This window comes from Gallus gallus, chromosome 2 (genome assembly GCF_016699485.2).
Source record: "Gallus gallus isolate bGalGal1 chromosome 2, bGalGal1.mat.broiler.GRCg7b, whole genome shotgun sequence".
NCBI classification, from domain to species: Eukaryota; Metazoa; Chordata; class Aves; order Galliformes; family Phasianidae; genus Gallus; species Gallus gallus.
In genome coordinates this window covers 34245583-34272515 of record NC_052533.1, presented here as the reverse complement: position 1 = coordinate 34272515, position 26933 = coordinate 34245583, and the positions used below count along the sequence as shown (strand labels likewise).

At 38.8% G+C, this 26933-nt stretch overlaps 1 protein-coding gene across 1 annotated transcript in view; it reads left to right on the top strand.

Moving 5' to 3' along the window:
- The window catches only part of RFTN1 (raftlin, lipid raft linker 1), a 93803-nt gene that overhangs the window by 46091 nt on the left and 20779 nt on the right, over positions 1-26933 (top strand). Inside the window, exons 4-6 of the mRNA NM_204458.2 lie at positions 3999-4107; positions 17481-17898; positions 21264-21467. Of these exons, the coding sequence (NP_989789.1) occupies positions 3999-4107; positions 17481-17898; positions 21264-21467 (731 nt within the window). The remainder of the gene's footprint in view (positions 1-3998; positions 4108-17480; positions 17899-21263; positions 21468-26933) is intronic.

Here is a 26933-nt window from a genome sequence, read left to right as displayed (position 1 = left end):
ATTTCCTCTCTTCTTTTAGTTTAAAGCCGTTACCCCTTTTCCCATCCACACCATGTAAAAATTCAATCCCTCTCCTACTTATAAGCTCCCTTTAAGTACTGGAAGGCTACAGTGAGCTTTCTCCAGAGCCTTTCTTCATAGGAGAGATGCTCCAGCCCTCTGATATCTTTGTGGCTCTCCTCTGGACCTGTTCCACCAGCTCCACATCCTTCTTGTTCTGAGGGCCCCAGGCCTGGACGTGGTACTCCTAATGCAGCCTCATGAGGGCAGAGTAAAGGGGGACAATCACACCCCTCTGCCTGCTGGCTCCTCCTCTTTTAATGCAGCTCAGGATATAAACAGTTGGCTTATTTTGGAGATTTTTATTTTGGGGGTCCTACTTCATAGTCTGTAAGGAAAGTGGTCCGAAAAATAGTCCCATTAAATTAAAAAAGGAAAGAGAAAATATAACTCCTGATCAGCATAGAATTTACTCATACCTATATTTAGCTACTTACATCTGGCTATGCTAACAATATTCAAAGAGCGTAATGAGAGACTTCTATGATATTGATGAAATACTTTGTGATTCATGTATGAAAAGCACTGTTTATTATATAGAGGCTGGAAATATGTTCTTGTCCACCTGGCTTTGCTCGGAAGATTATTTCTGCAGTCTGTGAAATCCAGTGCTGTTTATTACCTTTGCATGAAAAGCTGTAGCTCTAGTTTTGTTTGTTTGTTTTTGACTGAATAAAAGACTCTTACTTTTTTTCCTAAAAAGCTAAAAACTACCAGTATGGACAGAGACCTCCCTTTAGCATATATGGATGTATTTTACTTGAATGCATGGAAAAATAATTTTTGGTAATAGGCAGTATGTCTGTGAGGCTAACTAAAGACTTTACGGCCTTAACGGGCTCTGCTACATGTATTCTGTGAAATAATGTTCCTAGCAGGCTGCAGTGGTATTTCGTGCAGTTATTTTCAGGAGCCCTAGAGCAGAGGTAGCCATCAGACTCTTAGAGGAGGAATTCATTGTCTTTTGTTCTCTTGAGTATTTACAGGCAGCAAGGGCCTTTCACAGTAAGTGCTTGTTAAAGGGGGAAAAATAAACAGGTCATTTTAAGCAGCTGTGGTAAGGATCGCCATATTTTTATGGATATCATCTGTATCTCAAGTAGTTTTTACTCCTTCTAAATGGGTTGCAAGTATGTCCTCCAAAAGCTGCATGACATGAGAGATCGGGAAGTCGCTGAGGTGAAGGAGAAGAATTAAGATAGAGTGGTTCAAGGGTGAACTTCCCTCAACCTTACACATGTATAAACCTCATCATTAAAGGTTGAGAAGAGTTTATTTTTATAGATAGTGGATTTAAACATGAAAATGCAATGCCTCTGGTACTTTTGGAATGATCAGAATAGTAAGCTTTTGTTTGTTGCAATCAGTGTTAGCAGCAGCAGCACTGCGAACTGTCACTGTGTGAAGATTTTGGCAAAGAGTGGACATGGGAGGGGCTGTGCCTTTGGATCTGTTTCATTCTTTCCCGTTCCTGGGCCTCACTTTAAATAAGCATTAGTAGTGTGGCACATACATTCAGGATTTGCTGTGTTAACTTTGAACTTGGGCTGTGTTGTTTCAGAGCCCTTGAGCTAAGGGTGTCGCTTCCTCACCAAGCTGGAGTGGGGCTGGTCAGTGAGGTGGGTTTCCTCAGCTGACGTTTGGTCCTCACATATGTAAAGGACTGGTGGTAGTCCAGAAAAAAATGAGATTGCTTGTATGAAAAGGGCTTGGTTCCTTGCTAACCATGCCTGGTAACCCATTTCTAGTTTGTAATAATACAAAAACCGAAACACTAAGAAACCGCATTTTCTCCATTTGATGTTGTATATGCTTTGGATTGTGATATCAAGCTGCATTTTGGTGGCTCATTAACACCAGAACATTAGAGAGCCTTAGCTCGTACACACTTCTGTCTGGAAACTTGATTTCTATCTGAAAGTGGTGATTAGATAATATCAGGGCTACATTTCCAGTTAGTCATGTTGAGATTTTTGACAAAAAAAACAAAAGAAGTATACCACTGTGTAGCCTAGCAGGGAGGCTTTCTTACATTTATTTTTGTGTTACTGAAAAGCCATTAATCTGTGAAAGAAAATCTGCACAGGCTGGATTAGTTTATCTAGGACTTTATCTAGAAGATTAGACACGGTTGCTGTAGTTTATGTGCTGTCCCTCACAAAATGATCTTTTTTCTCTATATCAAAATGATCTTTTCTGCTTGAATGAACTTCTGTACGCCTGTTAGAGAGGGGTAGTAGTGGGACCCTTTTAGTTCCCCAGTAAATATTTCTGTAAAACCTATAAAGATGTTTGGAGAACTTCCGTGGATGGCAGTGTTTACACAGAATCACAGAACTGTAGGGGTTGGAAGGGACCCGCTGCTAAACCAGCTTCCCTGCAGTAGGTTGCAGTAGGTGTCATACGTGGTTGAGTAAAGATCAGGACCACAAGTTACAAGAAGAACCTTAAAAGCAGAGGAAGAACAAGTAGGGAAAGGGCTTTAGTGTTCCCCAGCAGTTCGCAGTCTACAAAATAGAACTGTATCACCCATGTATTGGTGAGACAGGAGAAGTGAGGTGAGCATATGCAGTCGAAGTTGGGAAGATCAAGTGCAGAATACAATGTCTTGTGATGCTTTAGGAAATTTCTGCAGTATTGCCTAGGAAACACAAAGTTACAGTCAGCAGCCCACACGTCTCACTGCTCTCAGTAACTTTGCATCTCAGGGAAATCCCCTGGGACCATTCGTAGCTGGAGCGCGTGTTTGACGTGTCACACAGTCTCAGTCCTCAGAACAAGGCTTTTACACAGAAACGCTTTCATGAGCACGGCAGGCCTGTGACACCCTTGCTTTGATGTTGTGCTGCTTCCTCAGCAGTCTGAATTCAGGCTTCTGAACCTCTCTTCCTGTCTCCTCTGTGCCCACTACACCCAGTGGCTGCTGACCAGAGTTAGGGTTTTACTTCAGGCTGCATCTTTTGATGCTCAGTGTGGGATGTTAAGATAACTCCTTTGTTACTAATCCCAAGAATTACAGGCTGATTTTCATTTTTATACCTTCCTCTATGTGTTTTCTTGAAGAGCAGATGCAGCAACTGATTCTCTAGATTTCTGTGTTGGTCAGACACATCAGTTTCCTTGTACGGGGGTCCACAGATGAAAATGACCTTTATTAGCACTGCTGTGCAGTGCCAGCCTACTGTTTCTCAAGATCATTCAGGATGACTTCCAACCAATATCATGTTTCCATAGCACTCATTTTTCAGCAGTATATGTGTCAGATGCCGCGTGGTTTGAACTGTTTTAGGGGTTAGTGTCTTCTGAAAGAGAAGGAATTTCAGATATAGCTTTACATTTCTCCACTACAAAGGATTAGGTAAGACTGAAGGGTAGACTGCTTTGATTACCCCCAGTTTTTAAATGCTGACTTAGAGTGATTGTAAATAGAGAAGAAATTCCTTTAATTACTGTTTGTAAAACACTTTCTACACCTGTTAGATTTCTTTGCCTTTCTTACTTAAAATGGAATAAACAGCTCACTTTCCATACAGATGACATTAATCTTTCAGGGTGCCCTTATGGTTCCAGAGAGTCAGTCAGTCCCTAGTACTGGAACCTGCTTTCTGAATTTCTGAGAGCTGCACTGCCTATACATCCCCTTGCTGTTGGCTTTAAATGCCTAAGTGACAAAGTGTTTCCTGGGTACGTTAAGAAATTTGGAAGTCCACGAGGCATTCCACAGTCCTCAGTCACTGGTGTGATTTTCTTCCCTAGGAAGCAGCAAGATGCTGTAGCTGCAAGGTGTCAGCATTGTGCTGAACGCTGTGGAGTGAATGTGCTGAGACTGATTTTTTGTTTGAGTGTTAGCTCCTTGGGAGAGATATTTATAAAGAAGGTATCTGAGTATCTAGAGTTAACAAGAGAAATTAATTCTGTTTTTCTGCTTGTCTCCTCAGGTCTCCAAAAGGTGGCATCCATAGTGAAGGATATATCTTGGAGGTAGAGTGCTGCTCCTCTGTAAACCAACTTTCAGACAAGAAGGAGATACCTGATTTTATTAAGAAAGTGAGTAAAAAAAAAACAACTTTAAAACCAAAACAGTATGCCTTGCACTATAGTTGGTACTACTCATTGTGGCAGTCTGGCAGTGGGAGTGCACTTACATTTTGTGCAGTTGAAGCACTTCAACAGAATTTGGTGGTGTTTTGTAATCTTAAGTACCTGAAGGGCAGTTGTACTTAAGAAATATATTATTGATCACACTCTTCTGAAAAAAAATTATTTGTAGTATCACAGGAACGTGACCTGTCACGGATGATACCAACTAAGTTACAGTGTAGAAAACAGTCCTGTAATGGCATAAACATTTTAAATTGAAACAATATCATCATTTTCATTTTAGTGTCAAAATATACTACTGGTAGTACTATAGCTAGAAGTCCTATTAACTCCTAGAATCCCCCCGATTACTTAAGGTTTTTTTAGTATCATAATGTTTGCAGCTAGAGATGGTACTTGTAAACTAAAGCCCTTTGTCACTCGCAATTGTATTGCCTTCAATAAACTTCCATATACTGGGAAATAGAAAATAACCCTTAAGTTCCTTATTTGTTTCCTCCTTTTAAAATTACTTTTGATGATTAAATATTCTACTAGACTGGAACTTAGCAGGCTGTGTCCATTTTCATGAAGACAGATTTGCTGTGTGTGGTTCAGATTTTGCAGCATCTGTTGTGTCCTATTACACGTTATAAAAACTAGCAGTAAATACTATGTTGACATAGCCACCTGGTATAAGAATAGAGTGAGTAGGCGTACTCCCTCTTAGCTTTAATCCATTTTGCAGTGATAATAGTGAAGATTTTGTAAAATAGACTTCAGCACAGGCTGTGTGAGTTCAGAAAGAGACTCAGCTTGACAGACTACAGTCATGTTCGGTCTCTCCTTTTTACTATGAATAGTAAAAACTGGTTTAAAAATAATGCGTATGTGACTGTCTGATCATCATCATGCTTACAGATAAATAGATTTTGATATCAGAGCAAACTGAAGTTTCCCGAACACTTTCTGCTTTTCAGAAGTTTGATTCCATATCTTATTTTCAGAGTTTATTACATTATTGCGTCTACACTTAGGTAAAACTGGTATAATTCTTATGTATTGGTTTCAGTGTGTTTGATTTTGCTCTTCAGTTCTTTAAGTCAGAGTAGAAGTATCTGTTGCAGCTGGTAGCAAAATTTTGTGTATGTTGTTCCAACTGAAAAAGCTTTGCATTTGAGTCTTCGAAAGGAGCTTGGCTAACGTCAAAACAAGATGACAACCCAGGAGTCAGCTTATTTCCATAAATATTCAGTTCCGAGACTTTAAAATGCTTTTCTAGACGTGGAAATGTTTCTGTTGGTAGAAGCCATTTGATGATGGGGTTATAAAGATGCCTTTTTGAGATATAATCATTTAAATTTTAATAGCTGAAATGTATACTTACTGTTTCTCTGTTGGCTGAGTATGTCGCTCATCCTCAGATGTTATTTGATGTAGAGGAATTTGAAGTTCTTTGAAGTTGTTGCTGTCAGATGTGTGCTGTGTCCGTGTCTATATCTGATTAAACACATTATGAAAGTCTCAACACTTTTTTGTAAATATAACTCAGGAAACAGGACTTGTTTGGGAGTAGGAATTAATTGTCATATTAACTAATTTGTCTGAGCAACAAAAACATCCCTTGCTCTTAAGGGCAAATAAAACAGATGTTTACAAACAAAATAAGTGAAAAATAAAGGAAGTTCTTCAAAGAAAGTAGGAACAAAAAGCTATTAGAGAGAGCAGTTGCTTGCTTTCAAAAAAGAACGACTCCATAATTCTTCTCAAACTATGGAATATCGTTGAAGTTAATATTGTGTTATAATTGAGTAGTCAAACGTTGATCACAGAGCTTTTTGTAAGAAGGGCTTTTAGCACAGGTTTGCAATCGTGTACAGCACTGCAAATCAGTATATTTTTAAAAAGATGCCAAGTATGATACCCATATCTTCACAATTTTCTCCAACTATGAATTTACTGGAAAAAATCACTTTGAGAAAAATAATTTTTTTATGCACTACTGAGCATGTATCATTTACATGGAATTTGAATAAGGATACAATTTTAATAACTTCTTTTCTCAACTCATCTTTTGTTGCATTGAAAATGCTGTACTGAATAGTACCTGCTTGTTCCTAGCAAACACAAAACAATTTTGCAGTGGAATACAGCATAGGTAATAACTTTTTTTTCTTCTGTAACTCTTACAAATGTAGAAGAATAATGAAGTAGAAACAATGAAGTTATTTAACCTGGAGAATGCTTCTAGCTCATTGAAACCATGTGCCTTGGTACTACGCTGATTATAAAACATTTCAGAAATGCCCAAGAAGACTCTCCAGTCAAATCTGTGCGCTGCTGCTGAGAACTTTCTGCACTTTGTCTCCAAATTCTCTACTCCTTTCTACAAATTTTTGCCAGCTCTATGGCTTCTGACTCTGCTAAGAGCCACGAAAGAGTGAACACAGTTAAGTAGTGAGGGCGTAAAGTAGCATGGGATACACTCTTCCTGTGTCTTAAAAATACGTTTCCAAAACCACGTCCTATTTATTCCTTCTTATCAATGTGGATCTAGGTTAGGAAGTGACATGCAGCTCACCGTATCCTAAAGAGCTCAAACAGTCCCATGGTGTGTTTGTCATGTAATTCTGGGCAATGGAAGAAACAACTGAACTGCTCTATATTACCGCTGCATTGATAGCAGCTCTCTTGTCTTTTGCTTTCAGGAAAATGAGAGATTAAAGATTTGCTCATCTGCTTTTCAATGGGCAAAGCTAAACTTCTGAACTTCAGATCATTCAGCAGTTGTTGCAAGTCAGAAATGGTACTAACATATCATATTTTGTAATACTTTGACTGGTGTCTCATATAAAATAGAAGTAGCCTTTGATTACCTCCTTAGTTGCTCTTTATTTCTGTGTGTTCTGTTACCATTTTTTAAACATCTGGTGGTGTTTCTCCTGCATCTGCTGAGACAAGTAAAGGAGAAAGAAGCTGGGTTGACATCCCAAGGAAAGAGTTATTTTGGGTACGTGGTCACACATATGAATGCCAAATACGTTTCTCATGACCTTTGGTTTTCACATCAATCTTGAGTTAGAAGAACTGTGACATGCAGAGGACTTTTGCTCATTCTGTCACATCTTCGCAGTGTTGATGAAAGGTTAGGAAATGGAAGAGCTTCTCTACCGTTTCTTCTTAGTTTTGACTTCTGAAATTTTAGGAAGCACATCTTTGTATCCTTGGCTGCCTGGTTAATAATGTTCTGTGAAAAGGAAATGTTGTTTGTTAAACTATTTCAGTTTGATCTCATTGGACAGTTCATATTTCTTGTCCCTGTGGACTCAGTATTCTTTCTTAGGGACGTATGATGAGCATGGAAAAGCATGGTTTAAGAATGCTGTATCTCAATTGAAATCCAAATGCAGGCATCTTCCCTTTGTGTTTTTGACTAGAGAATGAGCTTTCTGTGCTGATCTGTCCTTACCTGACACAACTTAGAAACAGGGCCTATTTCTTCCAGTAAACCTAAGGCTGCACAGATGAGTAATTGGTTTTGTGTGTCTACGTAGAAGTAGAACAGTTTAGCTTTGGGTCACTGAAACTCCCACGTAATGGTAATCTTCTGTCTGAGTGTATTGTATGAGACTGTATTTGTCAGATCTGATCACTGCTGTTCCCTGCATTCAGTCTCATTTTGTAGCACAGAGCTGCCACTAACACCACTTTCCAAAGTGGTCCTCTGAGCATCTTCTGTACTCCAAAAAGTACCCTGGAAATTATTGGGAACCCCGCAGCTGTAGTGGCTTTTCCAGTAAGTTTGTTGACATGTATTTTCTAGAGACATTTATTTTACAGTAGTAGCTGGGCCAAGGAGTCTGATGGTACTTCAGTTGTTAAGTAGGACTCTAGGAAGGAATATGCCAACAAAATGCGTTGCAAAGAAACTGCCACCCATTTAGTTTTCCTGCAATTTGACATCTGTAACAGTCATCACCAGTCTTTCTTGTATAGAAGCAGGTTGCCTCTAATTAATGGTGAGTAGAAGACTGGACTGCATTGAAAGGATCTTTCCAATACAAATTTTCATAGGAAGTAGCAGACTTTTGTACTCTCATTTTTCTTACTATGCTGTTATAAACACACAAATAACTGTGTATATATATTTGTATCACTGGTCAAAGAGAGGTTTGTTCTCCAGCATCTTTTAAGTTGCTGGATAGAAACAGTGTTGGGTTATTTAAAATACAGCTGTTTCTGCCATAATACAATACCAAGATGCCTGTGAATTCTCAAGAGCTTTTAAGATCTTTGCAGTGGATGTTCCCAGTCAGAGGAGTGATTGAGCCCAGATTTGACTGTCCACTTATTTCCTGTGTTTACTCACATCACAATGAAGATTTGTCATATGTAGTCAAAACAAGGCACACATCCAGTGTGTGCAAGTGATGGTCAATGATTCTGAACTCTTAACTTCAGAGTTTTAAAACCATCTTGAGCATCTAACTAGACTGAGGTATTGAAAATGAGAAGTGTCATAGAATGAATTTGTCCAGAATATTACAGTCATATATTTACGAGTATTTGTGTGCTTGTAACAGCATGGCAAGCAAAACAAAAGCATACAATTTCTTGTGAAAGTCTGTATGTGAAAATTACAAATCTTAGAATTTGTTGGACTTTTGTTTGTGATCATGAAGAAGAACACTGGTTCCAGTATTTCTCACATTTTTGACTCTTTTTATTTCTGATTCTTCATCTCTTAATCTCTGCATTCTGAGAAGGAACAAAGCTCGTGTGTTCTGAAGAGCACTAGGCTGTTTGTGGACTTCTTGTCTGTGTTGCTGCAGTCTTACAAGGATCTTTTCTCTGAAGTTTCCAATTGCTTTGTTAAGTCCAGGGTTTGTTAGATGGTTATTATATTCCTGAGCATTACTCATTACTGTAAATATATATTAACTGACCTGTTCAGAAATTTCCTGCAGGAGATGCAGTCAGAACAGGTAGCAGTAGAAGACAGAAAGGGGAAAATATCCAATCTTTAATATTGCTCATAGGATAGTTCTTCAGATGAACAAGCAGTTCAAATATACTTCTTTGGCTAGAAAATAACTCCTCTGGAGTGCTGTCTATTACCTAGGATTATTTATCTAGATGTGATCTCAGCCACTTTTAAAATCTGTTCCGTCCTTAAAACAAACCAAAAAATCCCACCCCAAACCTTCATTCTCCAGAGTGTTTGCAAGAGAACAATACAGCAGTTATCTCTTTGGCACTTTGTAATGAAAACCATCTTGGAGCACTTTTTCTGCATTTTTTTTTTTTTTCAGTACAAACAGAGCCCCTATTTAATTTTTAAGTATTTGGATCTTAGATACAGCCATGAAGCAGCTAACATTGGTGGTTCAGTTATTTGTGATCTGCTGTGATAATATTTATTAAAGTGCATTTTGTTAACGTTTTGTAAGTGTATATATAAAAAGAAATGGTAAAAAATAGCACGTTCTGTATTTTAAACAGCCTGGTGTGAAGGGAAACATCTGTTCCTGGTTAAGCTTCTTTCAACTTCTGTTCTTTTGACGAAGCCATGTAAGAGTGTTGTTGATATGTATCTTCCATGAACACTGCAAAACTATTTTCAGGACTCTCCCAGGAGCCTGGTTGTGCTTTTATAATCCCTTGCCCCCAGCAGCTTCTAGAGCTGTCCCCTTGACCAAGACAAAAATAGATGTTGTAAAGTATGTATGTAGTTAATGTTTTTAATGATCCCACTTCTGTCTGGTGGGAAAATAACCTTAGAACAATAAACATGGTAATATTTTATACCGTGCTAAAATAAAATATGGGCAAATTGTTCAAATTGTAATTTTGGCTACAAGTAACAGATGGTTTCATGAAGCTATGTGGTTTAAAAGAAACACTCTTCGGTTTATATGAAGATAAAAGAAAGTGCTCCCTGCACATTAATTGTGAAGTCCATAAGTTTCAGACTGAATTCTTCATATTTAAAACCTGAATGTTTCAAGTCCTGAACTTTTTTATTTCTTATTGCTTAGGGAAGAGATACACTAAACCTGCATTGCTGCAAATTGGTTGCAGTTAAGTGGAAGGAATATCTTCTGGTGTTCTACAAACGTTCATCCAGCTAAAATGATTGACAGTTATGAAGTCCAGCCATCCATCTCTGAAGATCTTTATTTTTTCCCTTCCTTAAGTTCAACCACTAGTTTTTGAGTTTTTTACAGATGCTTTTTTTGGTAGTGTATATCGAGCATTTGGGTTGAATGAACTTAGATGGCTGTTCTGTAGCAGCCCATCCCAGGTTTTTGGGGTACCGCAGTTCTTATCTCACAGTTTTTTAGGGATCCCACCATTCCTTATGTTCCCACATTTTTAATGGTGTGAATAAATTCATGATTTCCTTTCAAAGTTCTAGGGCAAAAATGGGACAGTATGTTACAGTGGCTTTTAGGTAGTCACTGAACTGTGTCCACCGATGTTCTTCCTTTGCCAGCTCAGTGTAGGAGCAGATGTTAAAATAAGATAATAATTTGAGAAGAATCACTGCCCGCAAGGCCACAGAAGCCGATACAATATGGTTTCAGGAGTTGTCATCTCCTGAGGTGGTATGCACACTGAAAGGAACAAGAGTGCTTGTACTTCCCTACGCTGTACCTTTAGTACAGTTGTGTTGTTCTCAGAAAGGAACATGTAACTGACAGAAGCTGAAGAGGAATTGTAACTGGTTCCTCTAGTCTCTTGGCTCTGGTAGCAGGAGACATACAGCTTGCTGTAACTTAATCTCTCTTGGCAGTGCTGTCTTAAGAGAGTATATTCTGTTTTATTCAATGTAACAGTAGGTTGCAGTAGATTCTTGCTTAATTACATTTTCCACTGTTCTGTTTGTAGCTTTCAGTTCTCATTTGCAGAGTCTACTCCCAATGAGCATGTTGTAAAACTGCAAAGCTTGCTTTCTTTTCCCTGTTCAGTGCCTTGTTCCGCTCTACCACAAACGCAGCGAGAGCTCAGCGTCAAATCAGTGGTTCTGTTTGAAGGGACTCTTCACTGCAAAAACAGTTTTTGTCTTTGGGTTTTGTTCTTGAACTCTTAATTTTCTCTTGGATCTACCAAATTCTTTCTAGTAGTCTTAACTAAAGTTCCGAAGTGGTAGAATTCTTGCCAAGGTTTTCATTGGAATTATTAATACAAATAATTAATACAAACAATTAATACAAATAATAACAGTCCACAACACTGTTCAAAGCAAGACCCAGTGATGTGGGATTATGGTTACTCTTTTCAAAGCATCCCCCCAGTATCTTGTCCTCAGTGACCTATTTTGGTGTAATTGATGGCGAAAATAATTGGTAATTTGAAAGCCTGAATACAGATATACAGATATAGTTTCTTTCTGTAAGCTACATTTATATTTACTTACACTTACATGAGCAGGAACTATCTTTATCAAATTCAGAATTGAACAGGTGACTGTTAATTGGGAAAGGATAAAAACGTATAGGAAGTACAGGTGTAAGTGACAGAGTATCCCAGTCAAAAAGGTTACGTGGTTTAGAAATCTACAAATACTGAAGCAGAATTTCAGAGCAAAAGGATGGGGAAATGATTAGTGGTTGCTGCATTGCTATTTGATTAGCAGAGTTATCCTTTCTTTGTAACTGCCAGAGATGCAAAGCGCATCTCCAAAAAGTCATAGACGTTTTGACTTGATCAGTAATAAATAAAACCCTCCTTCAGAACATTAGTTAAGCCCAGTTGATTTTAAGATAAGCAGTGAACACTTGATGGGTGTTGCTGCCTTCTCAGGAAGGAGCTTGTGAGATCCACAGTAAATGTCAGAGGCAAGCTAAAAGCCTGTCTTAATTTTAAACATCTGTTTTCATAAATGAACAAACCAGTATTTGTAATGAAACGTACTACTAAATAGTAATGAAGGCGGACACCGTTGGAGAACTGTATTCTCCAACATCCTTTTCCAGTTCCAGCTCCTGTCATACAGTACATGGTACTCTTCTCAAACAACAAAATAATTTTTGCTTGAAGATCCCTGGTGTGGTGTCTGTTGTCAAAGGGGTTTGCTTGAATCCTAAAAAGAAGGTAGAAGAATACAGTGATCTTGTTTCTGGTGTGCATTACAGAATCTAATGCCTCTAACATTATTCTTTTAGAAACAAGCAAACGGGCAGGCAAACATTTATTTTATTAGCTACGATGGCTAATGTTTGGTTTGAAAAAGTTTTAGATGGCCCTGAGCTGAATTGTTTCAGAACTATTGTTTCAAAGGCCATATGTTTTCCCATCAGTGGGACTAATTAGCGATCTTTCTCTTAGCTCACTGCAGAACTAGCTACATGCATCTGGCCATCACAAAATCAGTTCATTGCCACTGCTGAATGTTGTCCTTTCTCCAAATGGGGTTTATTTCTCTTCTTTTCATATCAGCAGCAGTCCTCTTATAGCTGTAATTTTTTTTTTTCAGTACCTTGCTAATCATGAAATGTATAGCAAACCTATTAGTGAAAGGTTTTCTTCAGATGACGGGGTTCTAAAGATAGCTTTCATCCAGATCGTCAGGAGGTATAAGTCTTGGGACCATTTAGGACTGTTACCAACTGAATTGTCCTGATGACATTACTAAAACTGCTTTTACTCTGAATGCATGCTGACAACTTCCAGCTCCTGGCATACAAGAGTTTAGGGAAATTCCTGGCATTTGTCTTATTAAATCAATGGTTTGAAAATCCTTATCCAAGAGAGAGATTCTCATTGTTAAATGATGTAGCATTACTTCCTATGTTTATTACTGTAGATGGAATACTATCCTGAGCTTTCTGGAAGCATCTGATTTGCTGTGTGCCATCCCATGGGACAAATGTACAGAATCTCACTGTGTGCAATTACAGAAGCTGACAAATGTGTATGGTTCTCATCAGCCTGCTATCTGCATCCTTGAGCTTCTGTATTTATAAGTAATATCATCTGCCTCTCTGTGAATAGATTATTTTGGAGCTCATAATGCTACAAGTAATACTGACAACATCTGAAATGTGTTACAGACCTCTGCATTAGACCATCACCTGTTTTCTGAGTAGGTAGGAAGCCTTCAGAAGAACCAGTAATATTTCAAAAAATGGGACATAAATCTACTGCTTCAACAGAACTTTCAGTGACACTACTTCATGCTACTGATGGTTCCTTTTCTCCGAGTGCGGGATGAAATCAGTGGTCAGGCAGTTATAAAATAAGCAGTAATGCTTTGCGAACTTTAAGAAACATTAACACGAGTGCCCCAGCAAAAATTCAATTAAGGTAGTGCCATCAGGATTTGACGCTGCTTGTTTTTATCCTTGCAGGAGTTAGTGGGAGATTTGATATTTATTTCACAGGTAGCAAAGGATAAATCTGCCTTTTTTTTCCCATTAAGGAAAATGCCAGGTTTCTAATCAAGCAAATTATAGGGTTGATATTAAATTCTTTAGCTGCATTGGCCTTCAGTACACATGAAATTTCACCTCTTCTTTAAACAGGTTCTATTTTTAAACTGGCATAAGTGCAGATTGATAGAAGCCAGTTACAGGCTGATTTAGATGTACCCTCTCAGGGTTTTGCCCAAATTAAAATAAATGAGTGAGGTTCTGCTTCTGTGGTTAAACAATGTCATCTGTGTTGGAGACCTGTTTTTGTTTTTGTGGTTAATACCATCCAAGCCATACATTATCAGACGCTAAAAATGTTTCTGTTCCTATCTGGGGAAAGAACAAAAGAATTTTTTTTTAACTTTTTGTTGTTGTTGTTGGAGTTTCCCTGTTAGGAATTTCCCTAAATGTAAAGAACAAGTACGTAGCATCCAGCAAATATAGGAAAAAAAAAAACCTGTCAGTAAAATAATTGAAATTAGTATGGATCACTTAGGATAAGGACATTTTTATCTTTTTCTTTTTTTATGTGGCACATGGTGGAGATGCATTTCTTCTGCTTTTTCATCTCATTTAGTAATATACTGCAGAATGGTGAGCACTTTTCCCCATTTGTTCTCCGAGCTGGCACATAACAACAACTTATTGTAGTATTTGTCCAGTCTAGATGATGTTCTGGGTGAGCCTGTCAGAGCAGCGTCGTGTTTTTTCCATCCACTTCAGTTTTACTCCTGCTTTCTCCTGCACTTTGCTCTCTTACTGGTTGCCAACGCAGCCTTTGCTAGGTATTTTCCCCACATGGCTGGCGTGCACGAACAGACATTGTTGTCTGTCTGTACCAGCATGGGATACTTGGTAAGGCTGAAAGCTTGCAGAGCTGCAAAGAGCTTTGCAGGTGGCTGATGGAAACAGCCCCGCTGCAGCAGTACTCATCACTCTTGGGCACAGCTGGTCAGGGTACGGAGGTCTGGGCTTCTCTGCATCTGGGGCTTTGGTTTTTCTAGTTAGAATATTTCAAATACAGGTAACAGGCATATACAGTGAGTGGCATAAATCATTCTGGATTTGAAGACAACTGAAATTCTCTGCTAATGAAACAAGTAGGATGCTGAAAATGAAATTACTTTTGTTTGCAGTTCGAAAATGTTAGGGCTTCATACTTTATGATGAGAGCTTGCTTTTTCATGGTTTTGTGGGAAGTTGGTAGGAAAGACTTTGCATCTGCTGATGCATCACTTTGCTGTTCTGCAGCTCACATTGCACTGTTGATGTAACATTTCCTGTTAAATTGGCTTTATGGAAAACAGTGGTTGGTTCTCCCTTATGTAATGAGGAGAATCTGAAACATAGGTTTAAGTACAGTGGTGTATTCTATAAAGTGTAAACACATTCTCTTTTTGTAATCTTTCTGCTGAACTATTAGGCTAACACATCTTAGAATATCATAGAATCAGAGAAAGGCTTGGGTTGGAAGGGACCTCAAGGATCATCAAGCTCCAGCCCCCCTGCCTCAGGCAGGGCCACCAACCTCCACATTTAATACAAGACCAGGCTGCCCAGGGCCCCATCCAACCTGGCCTTGAACACCTCCAGGGCTGGGCCATCTACAACCTCTCTGGGCAGCCTGTTCCAGCACCTCACCACACTCTTCGCTTCTCCCTGATATCCAACCTAAATCTTCCCTTCCTCAACTTAAAACCATTTCCCCTTGTCCTGCTATTGTCTACCCATGTAAAGAGTTGGTTCCCCTCCTGTTTGTAGGCTCCCTTTAGGTACTGAAAGGCTGCAATGAGGTCACCCAACAGCCTTCTCTTCTCCAGTCTGAACAAGCCCAGCTCCCTCAGCCTGTCTTCGTAGGGGAGGTGCTCCAGCCCTCTGATCATCTTTGTGGCCCTCCTCTGGGCCCTGATTCAGTTCTCATCCTCTCTCCTTGGGGAACAAGAGTCTCCAAAGGAAAACCTCAGGTTCAGGTACTCCTTAGAACACACACGTTTTCTTTGCATGTGCCAAGACTGTATAATGTTGCTCCAATAGCTGTGAAAGCTGTTCTCATCCAAATCACTGCGTGGGAGAACCTGCTGTGTGGCTGACAAGCAGTCTTCCAGGACCAGTAACGTTACTACATATGTACTATCCTCACACACTTAAGAGTTGCGTGTAAGATAAATTTCTATAATTAGCTGCCCTGCAACCTACCAAACAAATGTAGTGATGCGTGTTTAGATTAGTGGTAACAGATGAACTGAATCTGTAATACTTTCAATGGCTGTATGAAAGATATTTGTGAAGTTGCAACAGGGATTCGGGAACTTTAAGCATATTATGAATGCATCTTTTGCTGACATTCACAGAAACCTTTCTGAGCATGGCCACTACATTCCAGCTTTCTTTGTAGCCACACATCCATGTGCTCAGGACACTGCTGGCAGTAGTCTTACATGGAGGTTATTGTTCTGGTTTTAGCTATGAGCTTTTGTTAAGGCAGCAGTTCACGTTCGTCAGGCCCAGCACCTGTGAAGGCCGTTGCCTTTGCTTCCTGAACAGCTCTGTTAAGTTCCTGCCGTCACAAAATTAAGGGTTAATTCGATGTGGAAAGTATAACTGGTTTGAAAGAGGAAGTTCTTGTTGATCAGGTATCATCTGCACATTTGTGTGCTTAGAACGGTACCACGTTAGCAGGAAGTAGATGATTCATTTAAAAAAAAAAAAGTAATTCTGGGTAGGGAAGATGCTGAAACAAACTACCTCTTAGAAAAATTCTTGTTTATTCTGTTCCATCTCTTGTGCTTTCAAACCAGAGATGCATGTAACATGCAGTATTTCACTCGCTACTGAACAGTTTCATGTGGAAGTTCATATAAATTGAACCTCAGAGAACACTTAAGACAACTTAACTCCCCAGAATGACACAATATGCACAGGAATTGAAATTATTTCTTCATTCTTAAGCCATTTATTTTTGAAATATTTATGCATGTTTAGACTTTATATTACACAAAGTGTACGCAGTACATGGAAACCTTTCCTTTTCTGGTGGTGATTTTGATAAATGAATCCTCACACATTTTCACACAGATGTGGCTCGCTCTGTTCCAGGAGTGTGATACTAAAATCTCTTGGATGGGGCTCCGTGGTGCTGAGTTTTTGCAGATTTCTCTTTCTGCTTCCTCTCGAGCTTTCCTTAGTTAATTCCTGCTTTGTCTGTTTATCTCTACGGCTCACCCTATGTTTTTTTCTCTGAATCTTTTGTGATCTGATTCCTTCATGTTCTTCCTCTACCTAAAACACAAAGGATTAATAATGCAGCCCCTTTGTTTTCATTCTTCTTTGCTCATCTCACAACTGTTCTTTGGAGTTCTGTGTCTTCCCAAGTGCAATGTATTAAAATAACTGCTTTTATGTACTCATTATGTGAAAGCTTGCCATTTGTGTCTGAATCCAAAATAGGAAAAACAACAACTGTTGTTATGATGGTGCATATTACAGAGAGAATTAATAACCTTTTCCTTGCATAAATGTCATAATCACGTGCCTAATACAGCAGAAGGTGTAATATTGAGTGACTGCATAAGATTGAAACTAAAACTTCCATGTGAGTAATGCCACCTCTGGTAATTTAGAATAAACATTTCAGACAAAGACTCGATGCTTTATGAAGAAATACGTGGGCATTTTCTTTCCTTTGTGTGTCTGTGTGTGCACATGTGCATGCAATTTCACATTACTGCAGACAATTTAAGGGACTTCTTATCCTGCTTCACTAGAATTTAACTTTTTATGTAAATGTAACATGGCAGTTTCCTCTGGTAGTGGACAAATGTAGCAAAATGACATATTATAGTTCCCTTGAAGGGTGTTATTTGCTGTATTTCTATTTAGCTAAGACAGCTTGAAGGTTAAAATGTAATCTTCTTTGACTTGTAGATTCAAGATGCAGCAAGTCAAGGCTTGAAATTTGTTGGAATTATACCTCAGTACCATTCCCAAAAGAACTGCCTTGTCAGCTCCTCTCTGACACCTGCCAGTAACAACTCTGTGCAATCCAGAGATAATAAAAATGTTTCAAATTGCCCTGAGGATCACGCATCGCTGGATGGCGAGAAAATAGATGGCATTAATGGATGCAGTACTCCAGCACCAGGTGAGGAGAATGCTGACCAATGTGCCACATCCAGGGAAGGCAGAAAAGGTGAAGGACAGGCTGCTGAGGAGCCTGACTGCAAGTCTGCGAAGGGCAGCAAAGAACAGCATGAGCACCCAGGTGGGAGAGAAGCGCCAGACACACAGAATGGAGTTGCAGAGAATGAAACGCCAGCACGATGCTCAAAACCACTTACTGACAGTAAGTATTGCTGTGACCTCTAATACATAAAAGCCAATTATATTCCCTGCTCTTTCAGGGGTACAGGCAAGGAGAGGAACTTACCTCTGTGATAGCAAAGAATGGATGCAGCAGATGCACCTCATAACCCAATTTCAGCATGGTTACACAGTTTACAATGACTGAGTGTAAGTCAGGTGGCAGCTGAAGAGCTCATATAACTAGGTACAGCTGTGTTATGGCCTGTTCCTCTGCCTGAGTGTAAAGACTTATTTTCCCTGCTGTTCTGCTGAACTCCTTCATTTCTGTATTTGTTGTGATACTTGATATTTATATCAAGTATATCCAGAAATTGTTGTTTAAAATAGGATGCAGGCCAGAATAGTTTAGAAAATAAGAAGTCATCAGAAAAAAGATTCTTGCCCCATTTTCAGTTTTAAACCTCCATATACCTTTATTTCCTCTACTTGCCTACACCCTAGAAGATATTGTGTACACTTATTTCTCTCACTGCCTTGCTTACTTTCCTTACAAGTTATAAATCTATGTAAGGAAATTCCATCTGCATTCCTTTCAGTTTGTGCCGTCCTTGACTTTAATTCATCGCTGTTCTTCATATTTTATGTAGATTCAGTCACACAGTCCTGGCCCTTTGGGGATTTTGTAATGTAAGACTGGGAATGACTTTGCATTCTTGGACTATTTGGACTTGTGACTATTGTCTTGGTTTCCATTGCATTTTTGTGTAATTAGGTTTTTGTCATCAGATTTGTATCGTTCTCAAGTAACTTTTCATTATGCTTCTTCAGGTTCTGTTGGGCAAGGGGGCAGCTGGATTAGGTCAAAGCATTTCTACTAGCTGAATAACTTCTTCCATTTTATTCTAGAATCTTCCAGAATATTCTATTCTAGAATCTTACACATTACAGCAGCCCTCTGAGTTCTGTAGTTCTAAATTACGTATCTCTGTCTCAAATCAGACCAATACTTTCTCTTTCTCTTCGTGTAAACTGTCCTTGAGAGAGTTAACCTAGCTATTACCTTTTTGATGGTAGAAATCTTTTGTTGCAAGTAGCTCTGTTCTTAGTATTTCTGCATAATATGAGGCTAATCACCTGAAATCTTCCTTAGTATTTACCTAACACACCCCAGGATTTTATTACAGCTGTTGTCTTACCAGATAAGGAGTTCTATTTTAAAAAGTGTGTTTAGTTTCCATATTTAATTTTTTTTTCTCTGAGTGTTTTTTGGCTTTATTTATTTATGATGCTTTTTTTTTTTTTTTGGTGAGTTATGCAGATGCTTTCTGAGAAGGCAGTTTTTTTGTGATAGAAAACGAAATAGCTCACTTACAGTAGGATTTCCCATACCTATTGCCGGTACAGCATTGCTGATTTCTCCATACTCTTGTATGGCTTATTGTTATTAGAGCACTCCCTTTTCCTCTCATGGAAAATGTATTTTAGTCTTTGGCACCAGTTCTCCATCCTTCCTTGAGAGCATGAAGGTAGAAAGTACCAGGTGTTCTTGGTTTTTTTTTTCCTGTTACCCTACTTGTTCCATAGGAAGTGATCTCTCTTGAACTCCTCCTTCCCTGCATTAAACTTTGGAAGAAAACCATAATGTTTCTTTCTATTCGTGGAATCTTAATTATGTTCAATTTAGGTTTAGCGCTATTCAAGCGTTATTTTTATGATGCTTCAGTTTTTTGTTGTTATTTTGTCAATGCTCATCTACTTTGTCCTTTATTAAAGGGCTCTCAAAACACTGTTAAAAATGCTTTGCCTGTAAACAAGGCACACATATTGCAATGCTGTGTCCAGAAGTGCTCTATTACTTAGAAGTAAACTTAAGGTGTCTTTGTCCAAGCTTGAGCAGACAAACTGCCTGGTGCAAACTGTTGGCTGTAATAACTGGAACAGTGGTTAGGATCAATGTAATGATGATTGCAAAACCAAGTCAAACACTGAAAGATTTCCATACATATTTAAATGAACATTTTTAACAGCCCAATGTCAAATCCAAATTATCATCCCCCTCTGGATTTCCAGTTCCATGGTGTGCTGTTGTTAGTGTAATGTCTTCATACACACCAGAAAGATCTCCATTTCCAACATGAGTCTGTTTTGGGAGTCAGGATCAAAATGGATGCAGAGTTTTTCTGTGTATACTCTTTTGAGTTAGGATAATCATCATTTTGTTTTTTCTAGATAAGTGGTAAACTGCCAGAAGGTTTGTGGTAATCACTCCCTTTTGGTCTGTTTTAACCATTGTTCAGGTCTGAGATCATTAGGTCTCTTTCTAACGTTTGGTTATATAGTGACCTTCCTGGTCTCTTCTTCAGGTGCTGTCAGCCTGTTCCTGGTCTTCTGCTTTCTAACATCTTTTTCATTTTACACACTTTGTGCTCAGGGACATTTCTGTTAGAGAGCAATCTTAACATTTCTCGTGACATCAATTTCTTTAATACTTGAGATTACAATATAAGAACTTGGAAACAAGAGGAGCTTGTTGAGTGAATGGATTTCATTGAAGGTTTTTTCCTTTTATATTTATTTGAAGAGATTTTTTTGGCTCTTGGAAATCAATAGTCAATCTGCACTTAAATTTACTTCCAGCTTCAGAGCTGTGAAACCCCAGCTTTGCTGTCAGCAGTGACTTTTTGTAATGATAAGAGGAGATACGGAACAGATTCTAGTCTCATTTTAGAGACCATGCACAGTGCTGCTTTCATAATTCTTTTGCTCTTGTGTCAGTGTCTCACCTTGGCTCAGACCCAGAGTAAATCAACTAACCAGCTAGCAATGTCTCTGTATTTATGATTCATTGCATTCTTTAGATGCGTCTGCTGCTTGCTGGTTCCATGCCACTGCATTATCAAATGAAGTTATTTAATACTTTAGTTTAATGGTCTTGATCTATTGAATGCTGTTTCTCCTAAGTTTGCAATAACGTTTGAAGTGTCCTCAGTCACGCCTCTTTTAATATGCATTCAGTAGAAAAAATAAAAGCATTCTGTGCGTTAATTGTTAGTGACTTCTGCAGTACTTAATGCAGTTTGTGGAGTTTAATTGCTTTCGTATCTTGGTTTGTACTGCTCATTCCAGTAGAAGGGTTGTCCGTTAGTTCTCAAGTATTAATATCTGTAATTTTTTTATTATCAACAGTGAATCCATTATTAGTAACAAATACTGTAACAACAATCAAAATACTGTGGTGGATTTTGGGACCCTACTCTGATGTGCAGTGCAGAAATGTCATAGGAAGAAAAACATGTCCCAAGTAATTGCATTTGTGTAGTGTGAAAGGCTGTTGGCAAAATTATTGTTTTAGCTGAAGTACCGTAATACGGTTGTTGCATTACTCCAATTTTTACTTTTTGGTAGAGACCGAGATCTTCACTCTCTTCAACAAGCCCAAAACCCCACAAAGATGCAGCCAGTATTATACAGTGACTATCCCTATGAGGATCTCCAGGAATGGGCAGACTGTCAACAGCTTAGAAGCAAATTGGCTGGAGCATATGACAGATCACTTCAGGAAAGGAGGCTCATTGGTGAACGCCATCTTCAGCCTTGGAATGGTAAATGGTATGGAAATTACAGAGAGCATTATGTTGTGATTATGTTCCTTTCTCCGCTAATAGAGGTCATTATCTTTCAAGAGAAGACATTTGGGAGGTGCTTTAATATGGTCTTGGGGAATATTTGTTTTAGATCAGCCTTTTTCAGTGAAGTGGAATGAAAGTACGGAAAATATTTTGGCATTTGAATAAGGCAAACTGAGATCGTGTGTTGTATTTTGTAAACATAATAGAGACATTTCTGTAACTGCAGAAATACACAGACTTAATAAACAGTACCGAGTGAACTGAATTGAATTACTAAGATAGTAAAGCAGATTACTTAAATTAAAAGCATGAGGATGCTCTAGTTTTATCTGGCTAGTACCTAGCTCAAGTTCTTACAGAGGACATTTCCATCTTGATGGCACAGTATTTTTACTAAATTGCCTTCTTGTTTCATCCTGTTGATATGAGTTTCAAATCTGTGATGGATCAACATTGGTATTAAGATTAAGAAACAGATCTTTGCATGTTATGAATAGCACTGAATTCAACTTAATACTGTAGCCAGTCTGTATTACACTGCTTGCCCCCATGGTGACTCTGAAGTGAAGCTTTTTGCACAAAAAGAATTATGGTGCATAATAGGGATTTCAGAGACATAACCAAGGGACCATGAGAGCAAACCAAGCGAAACACTTGAACATAAAAATATTGAAGTTATAGCCATATTAACTTTATTGGAAAATTAGGTGACTAGTTGTAGCTGTTTCACAGCTTGAAAGAGTGAGTGAGCACTTCGTGGGAAGGCAGGGCCAACCCAGAGGAGCTCAGGTGTAAGCAGTGCACCTGGATGACCAGATGGGGTGGAGTCAGGATCCATCCCTTCACAGACCTCATTTAAGGGTTGGCAGCAGAGGTGAGGGTATCTCACTGGAGATCATGTGTGCCTGAGGACTTCAAGGGTACGCAGATTCTTTCCTGTGTTTCTGTGTCCATGGCTGCTGCATTTGAGCATATCCTTACTTGCTGCCGCATAGGGCTTTGCTACTCTGCTGTCATTGCTGTGCTTTCGATTGCATTACAGTGTTACACTAGTATACATCATAGTTAAAATTCTTATTCCCAAATCCTGTGAGTGCTATGAATCCTTCACCTAATTTTGGTCTGTTTTGCATCCTCCAAAAAGGATGTGGTAATCCATAGATTGGGCACTGCTACTAAATTTCATGAGTTTGTGCCACAGAACTATAAAACTGCTTCCAGAGCATCTTCTTCCCGTTTTGCTGTCAATCAGAATTCCGTGGCCTGTGATGAAACGCAGTTGGTTCTGGTAAAAGTCAATTGGGATAACAATTCTAATTTTTCATTTTGCAGCAAGTAGCAAAAATTGAAGGCCTAAAGTTCAGTTGATGGAATGCTTTCATAATACAGCTTCCTGGAAAGCCTTGTAATTGCTAGTTAACTTACTTAAAAACATGGTCAATTACTTTATCTGTATAAATTGCAACTCATAGAGCCAAATCTAATTGGCTATATAAGGCTCAGTGTTTTCTTTAATAAGAACTGCTTATCGGTGTACTCTAAAATGTTTTAAACACAGCATTTTTCTGTTATTTAAACTTCTAAAGTTCATTTATATAACAGAGGACTGAGGGAAGTTCATGTACTTGGATACCATAATGAGGAGTACCAGATAGCTGCCTACAGACACAGATAAAATTCACTTGGAGGATGGCAATAAAGTTTCTACACAAACAGGACAGCGTGTTATATAAAACTGTACAGATTCAGGATTAAGTTAGATTAGAGCTTGAAGGTGAGCAGTTGATAAACATTTTTATTATCATCTTGCTGTTATAGGAAATTTTAGTTGTCAGAAAAGCTCAAAGTTAAAGCTTTTAAAAGGCTATCAGTACAGTTAATGTAAAACGTCGTGACTGAGACCACGCAATTAGAAAAATATTTGATAAGAACATCCGTAAGTTGATCCCAGTTTTAATTAAATATTTATGATTTAAATCCTAAAATTTTCCTGTGCTGCAAAGCAGTAGATATTTTTCAGTCTTGTACCAGCACGTATGAAACAGCTAGGTGGGAAGAAAGAAGAGGCTGAGGGCTTCTTGTTTCTTTTCATTTTACAGTCTTTCAAGGCAGCCTGTTCAGCTCTTTACAGCTGATCTCTGTATTCACTGATTAATCCTTTTCCAAATCAAGGTATTATTAGCATATTTTCTCTAATTGGTTATATTACATTTCTTTGTTCTGGGAACTGATTTTTCTCTTTGCCTTAAAGTATGAATTCATTGCTTTGCTTATTGGACTTAAAAGCAAGGTTATTATCTTCTTCTTCTCCCCCTTGTCCTTGGAATGCCCAATCAAGTAAAGATTTCCAGATTGTCAGCAGATATGAATTTGTTTCTTTCTTCTGCCAACAGTTTAATAATTTGTATGTAAAAGAATTTTAAAATTCACTGATAGCAACTGTTGCTTTTTGCTCATCATACCAGAAAATAACAAGCAGAAATATAATAAAATTGCAAATTACACTTCGTAAACTATGCAGAGATACGCCATGTATCTTGTCATTACTAATACTCCTTGTAATCCCATGTGTAACTGATACTGTCTAATGATTTGAAGTGGTCATAGGATTTCACCCATCCCCACTTCCAGTGAGAAGTAGAGCGAGGTACAAGATAACACTGAAAATGGAGAAGATCTAGCAGATGGGATCAGCTTCTTTCTTACAACAGCAAGTCTTCAGTCAGCAATGTGAGAGTAGGTGCAGATGGGAAGGGAGAAAGACTAAAATTAAGGTTGTACTTCCATGCATTAACAGAGTACTTATAAGTTTGATCATCTTCAGTCATTTTGAACTACAGTTCTTTAAACATTTGGTATTTGTTTTTCTACTGACTGAATTTCTGGGCTTTCAAACTTAGATAAAGCCAGCTAACCATCCATAAAACATTGACAAGACTTTAAGACAAAACAAGCTAATGAAACAAAAGATGAGTTGCTTGTAAGAGGAAATTAGTTGGGTTTTTGAAGGGCCAAATGGATTATCTCTGTTATGTTTGCACTGCTGCTGACAGAAATGAACCAGTGATGCATTTTGGCCAATTTTATTCACCTTATCCACAGAGATGGCTGATATTTTTATCATCCATATGGAATTATTTTCTCTGTGTGTACTGAAGGTGAAAAGGTTCAGAGGGAGAGAGGAATATAAATGTGAAGCAAAGGCCAGCATTCAGATCACGTGACACATATAGCCTCAGATATCTTGTTTTCTTTTTGAGAGCAACAGCAGCATAAAGGTTAGTTTTCTAGATGAGGGGAATTTGTAGTTCAAAGACAACACAGTGAAAGTTGTTGCGCACTAGAAGAGCTGTCATGGTAAGGAAAGAAATCTTTTCCCATATACTTCTTGTAAATCAGAAGCAAGAACATCAAAATAGCTTTTTGTCAACAGAGCTACATCAAATATTTATACAACCAGTGAAAATAGCTTTTTGTGCACAGTGGGATACCTTAATAAAAAATGCAGTGGTAATAGAGCATTTTCAGAGGAGGGACAATGATTGTAACCTTTATGTTGGGAGGCTTTTTTTTTTTTTTTTTTTTTTTTTTTTTTTAGGAAAGAGTGAAGTTATGTTGTTTCAAGAGTAAAGACTGCTAAATGATATACAAACTGCAAAGTCAGAATGGGTTGTTTTACTGCTTTAACTCCTGCTTTCTTGCAGATTAACTAATATTTGGAATTATTAAAGACCATTTAATAGGCTAAGCTAAGTTCCAGGAGATAAATCTTGTTAGAAAAGAGATTGCCAAAAAAGAATAGAACTGCATTAAATCAGAGAGATACTTTGTGTGAGAAGCAGTGGAAAATGGGAAAGACCAGCTCACAATCTGAGCTTTGGATGGCTGATCTTTTTAGGTAGGTTAGTTAAGATTCAGCTGGATAAACAGAGGAATCTGCCTTGCAGGTGTCTGCATGTGTTGTTACCAAGAAGTGCCATTATAATTGGTGGAGATCTAGACCTAGACCAATATTGTTTGTGTTGTGATTTACCTTATCTCACTTCAGACATATAAAAGAGGTAGGTGCACTGGAGTATGTGGCTTAGTAGCAGCAGACCTGGGAAGGGCAGAGGCACTTAATCCTTCCTTTGTCTCAGTCTTCATTAACATGTTCTCCCAGACATCTGAGTTCGGAGTCAAGATTCAAGAAGGCAGAGGACCACTAACAGTGGATGAAGATCAAGACAGGGATTGCTTGAGTTTCTGAGACTAGATGGTCTGCATCTAAGGGTGCTGGGAGAGCTGGCTGATGGTGTAATGAGGCTGCTCTTAGTCATCTTTGAAAAGTCATGGAGATCAGAGGAGTTCTCCAGCATTGGAGAAAGGCAAAGGTTGCACCCATCTTCTAAAAGACCAGAGGGACAATCCAGGAAAGAACAGGGTGGGTGGGCAGCATCACCTCAACCCCTGGAAGAGTGAATCCTCTTGAAACATGTTTCTGGACACATGGAGAAGAGGAAATTTGTTGTGAACAGTCAGCATGGACTTAACAAGTAAATCATACTCCACCAAACGTATTACCTTCTGTGATAAAATGATTGGATTTGTGGATGAAGGAAAAGCAGTGGATGTCATGCTGCGTGTTTTCAGGAAGGAAGTTTGATGCTGGCCCCTACAATATTTTTGCAGCCTATATTGAAGGATGTCTAGACAGGTAAAAATACTGGTTACATGGCTGCACTGAGAGGGTAGTAGTTAGTAGGTCACAGTTTACCTGGACTAACAAGAAGAACACCACAGATTTCTGTCCTGGGCTGTGTTGTGGTTTAGCATTTTTATCTGTGATGCAGAGGAGTTGAGGAGGAGGGCTTTTATCAAGTTGCAGATTATATCATATTGAAAGTGCAGTAGATGTTCATGAGGGTTGGGCTGCTGTTTGGAGGGACCTGGACAGGCTGGAATAACAGGCCAGCAGGAGCCTTTTGAAATTCAGTGGGGACAAATACCCTGCCTCTGTGAAGGTGGCAATCCTTGCACACATGCAGGATGGAGACTGCTTGTCTGGGTAGCAGCTCTGTTGAAAAAGCCTTGGGCAGTGTTGATGGGTCATGATCATGAACCATCAACATGATCATGAGCTGATCATGAACCAACAATATGCCATAGCCATAGAGAAGGAAAACAGCCTATCAGACTGTATTGACAAGAGTATTGCCAGTAATTAAAAGAAAGTGATTGGCCTCCCTTATTTGACACTCATTAAGGCTGCCTCTAGGCGACGTACTGTGTCCAGTTTTGGACACTTCCCCACAAGGAGCAAGGAACATGCTTACGAACTGAGGCTGATTTAGCAGAACGTTGCTGTCAGTGGCTGGAACACTTGTCCTGTGGGAGAGCTGGGACTGAAGGAGCTTATAAATAATATGGATACTGCCCCTTGGCTGAGCTGTTGAGCAGGAGGATG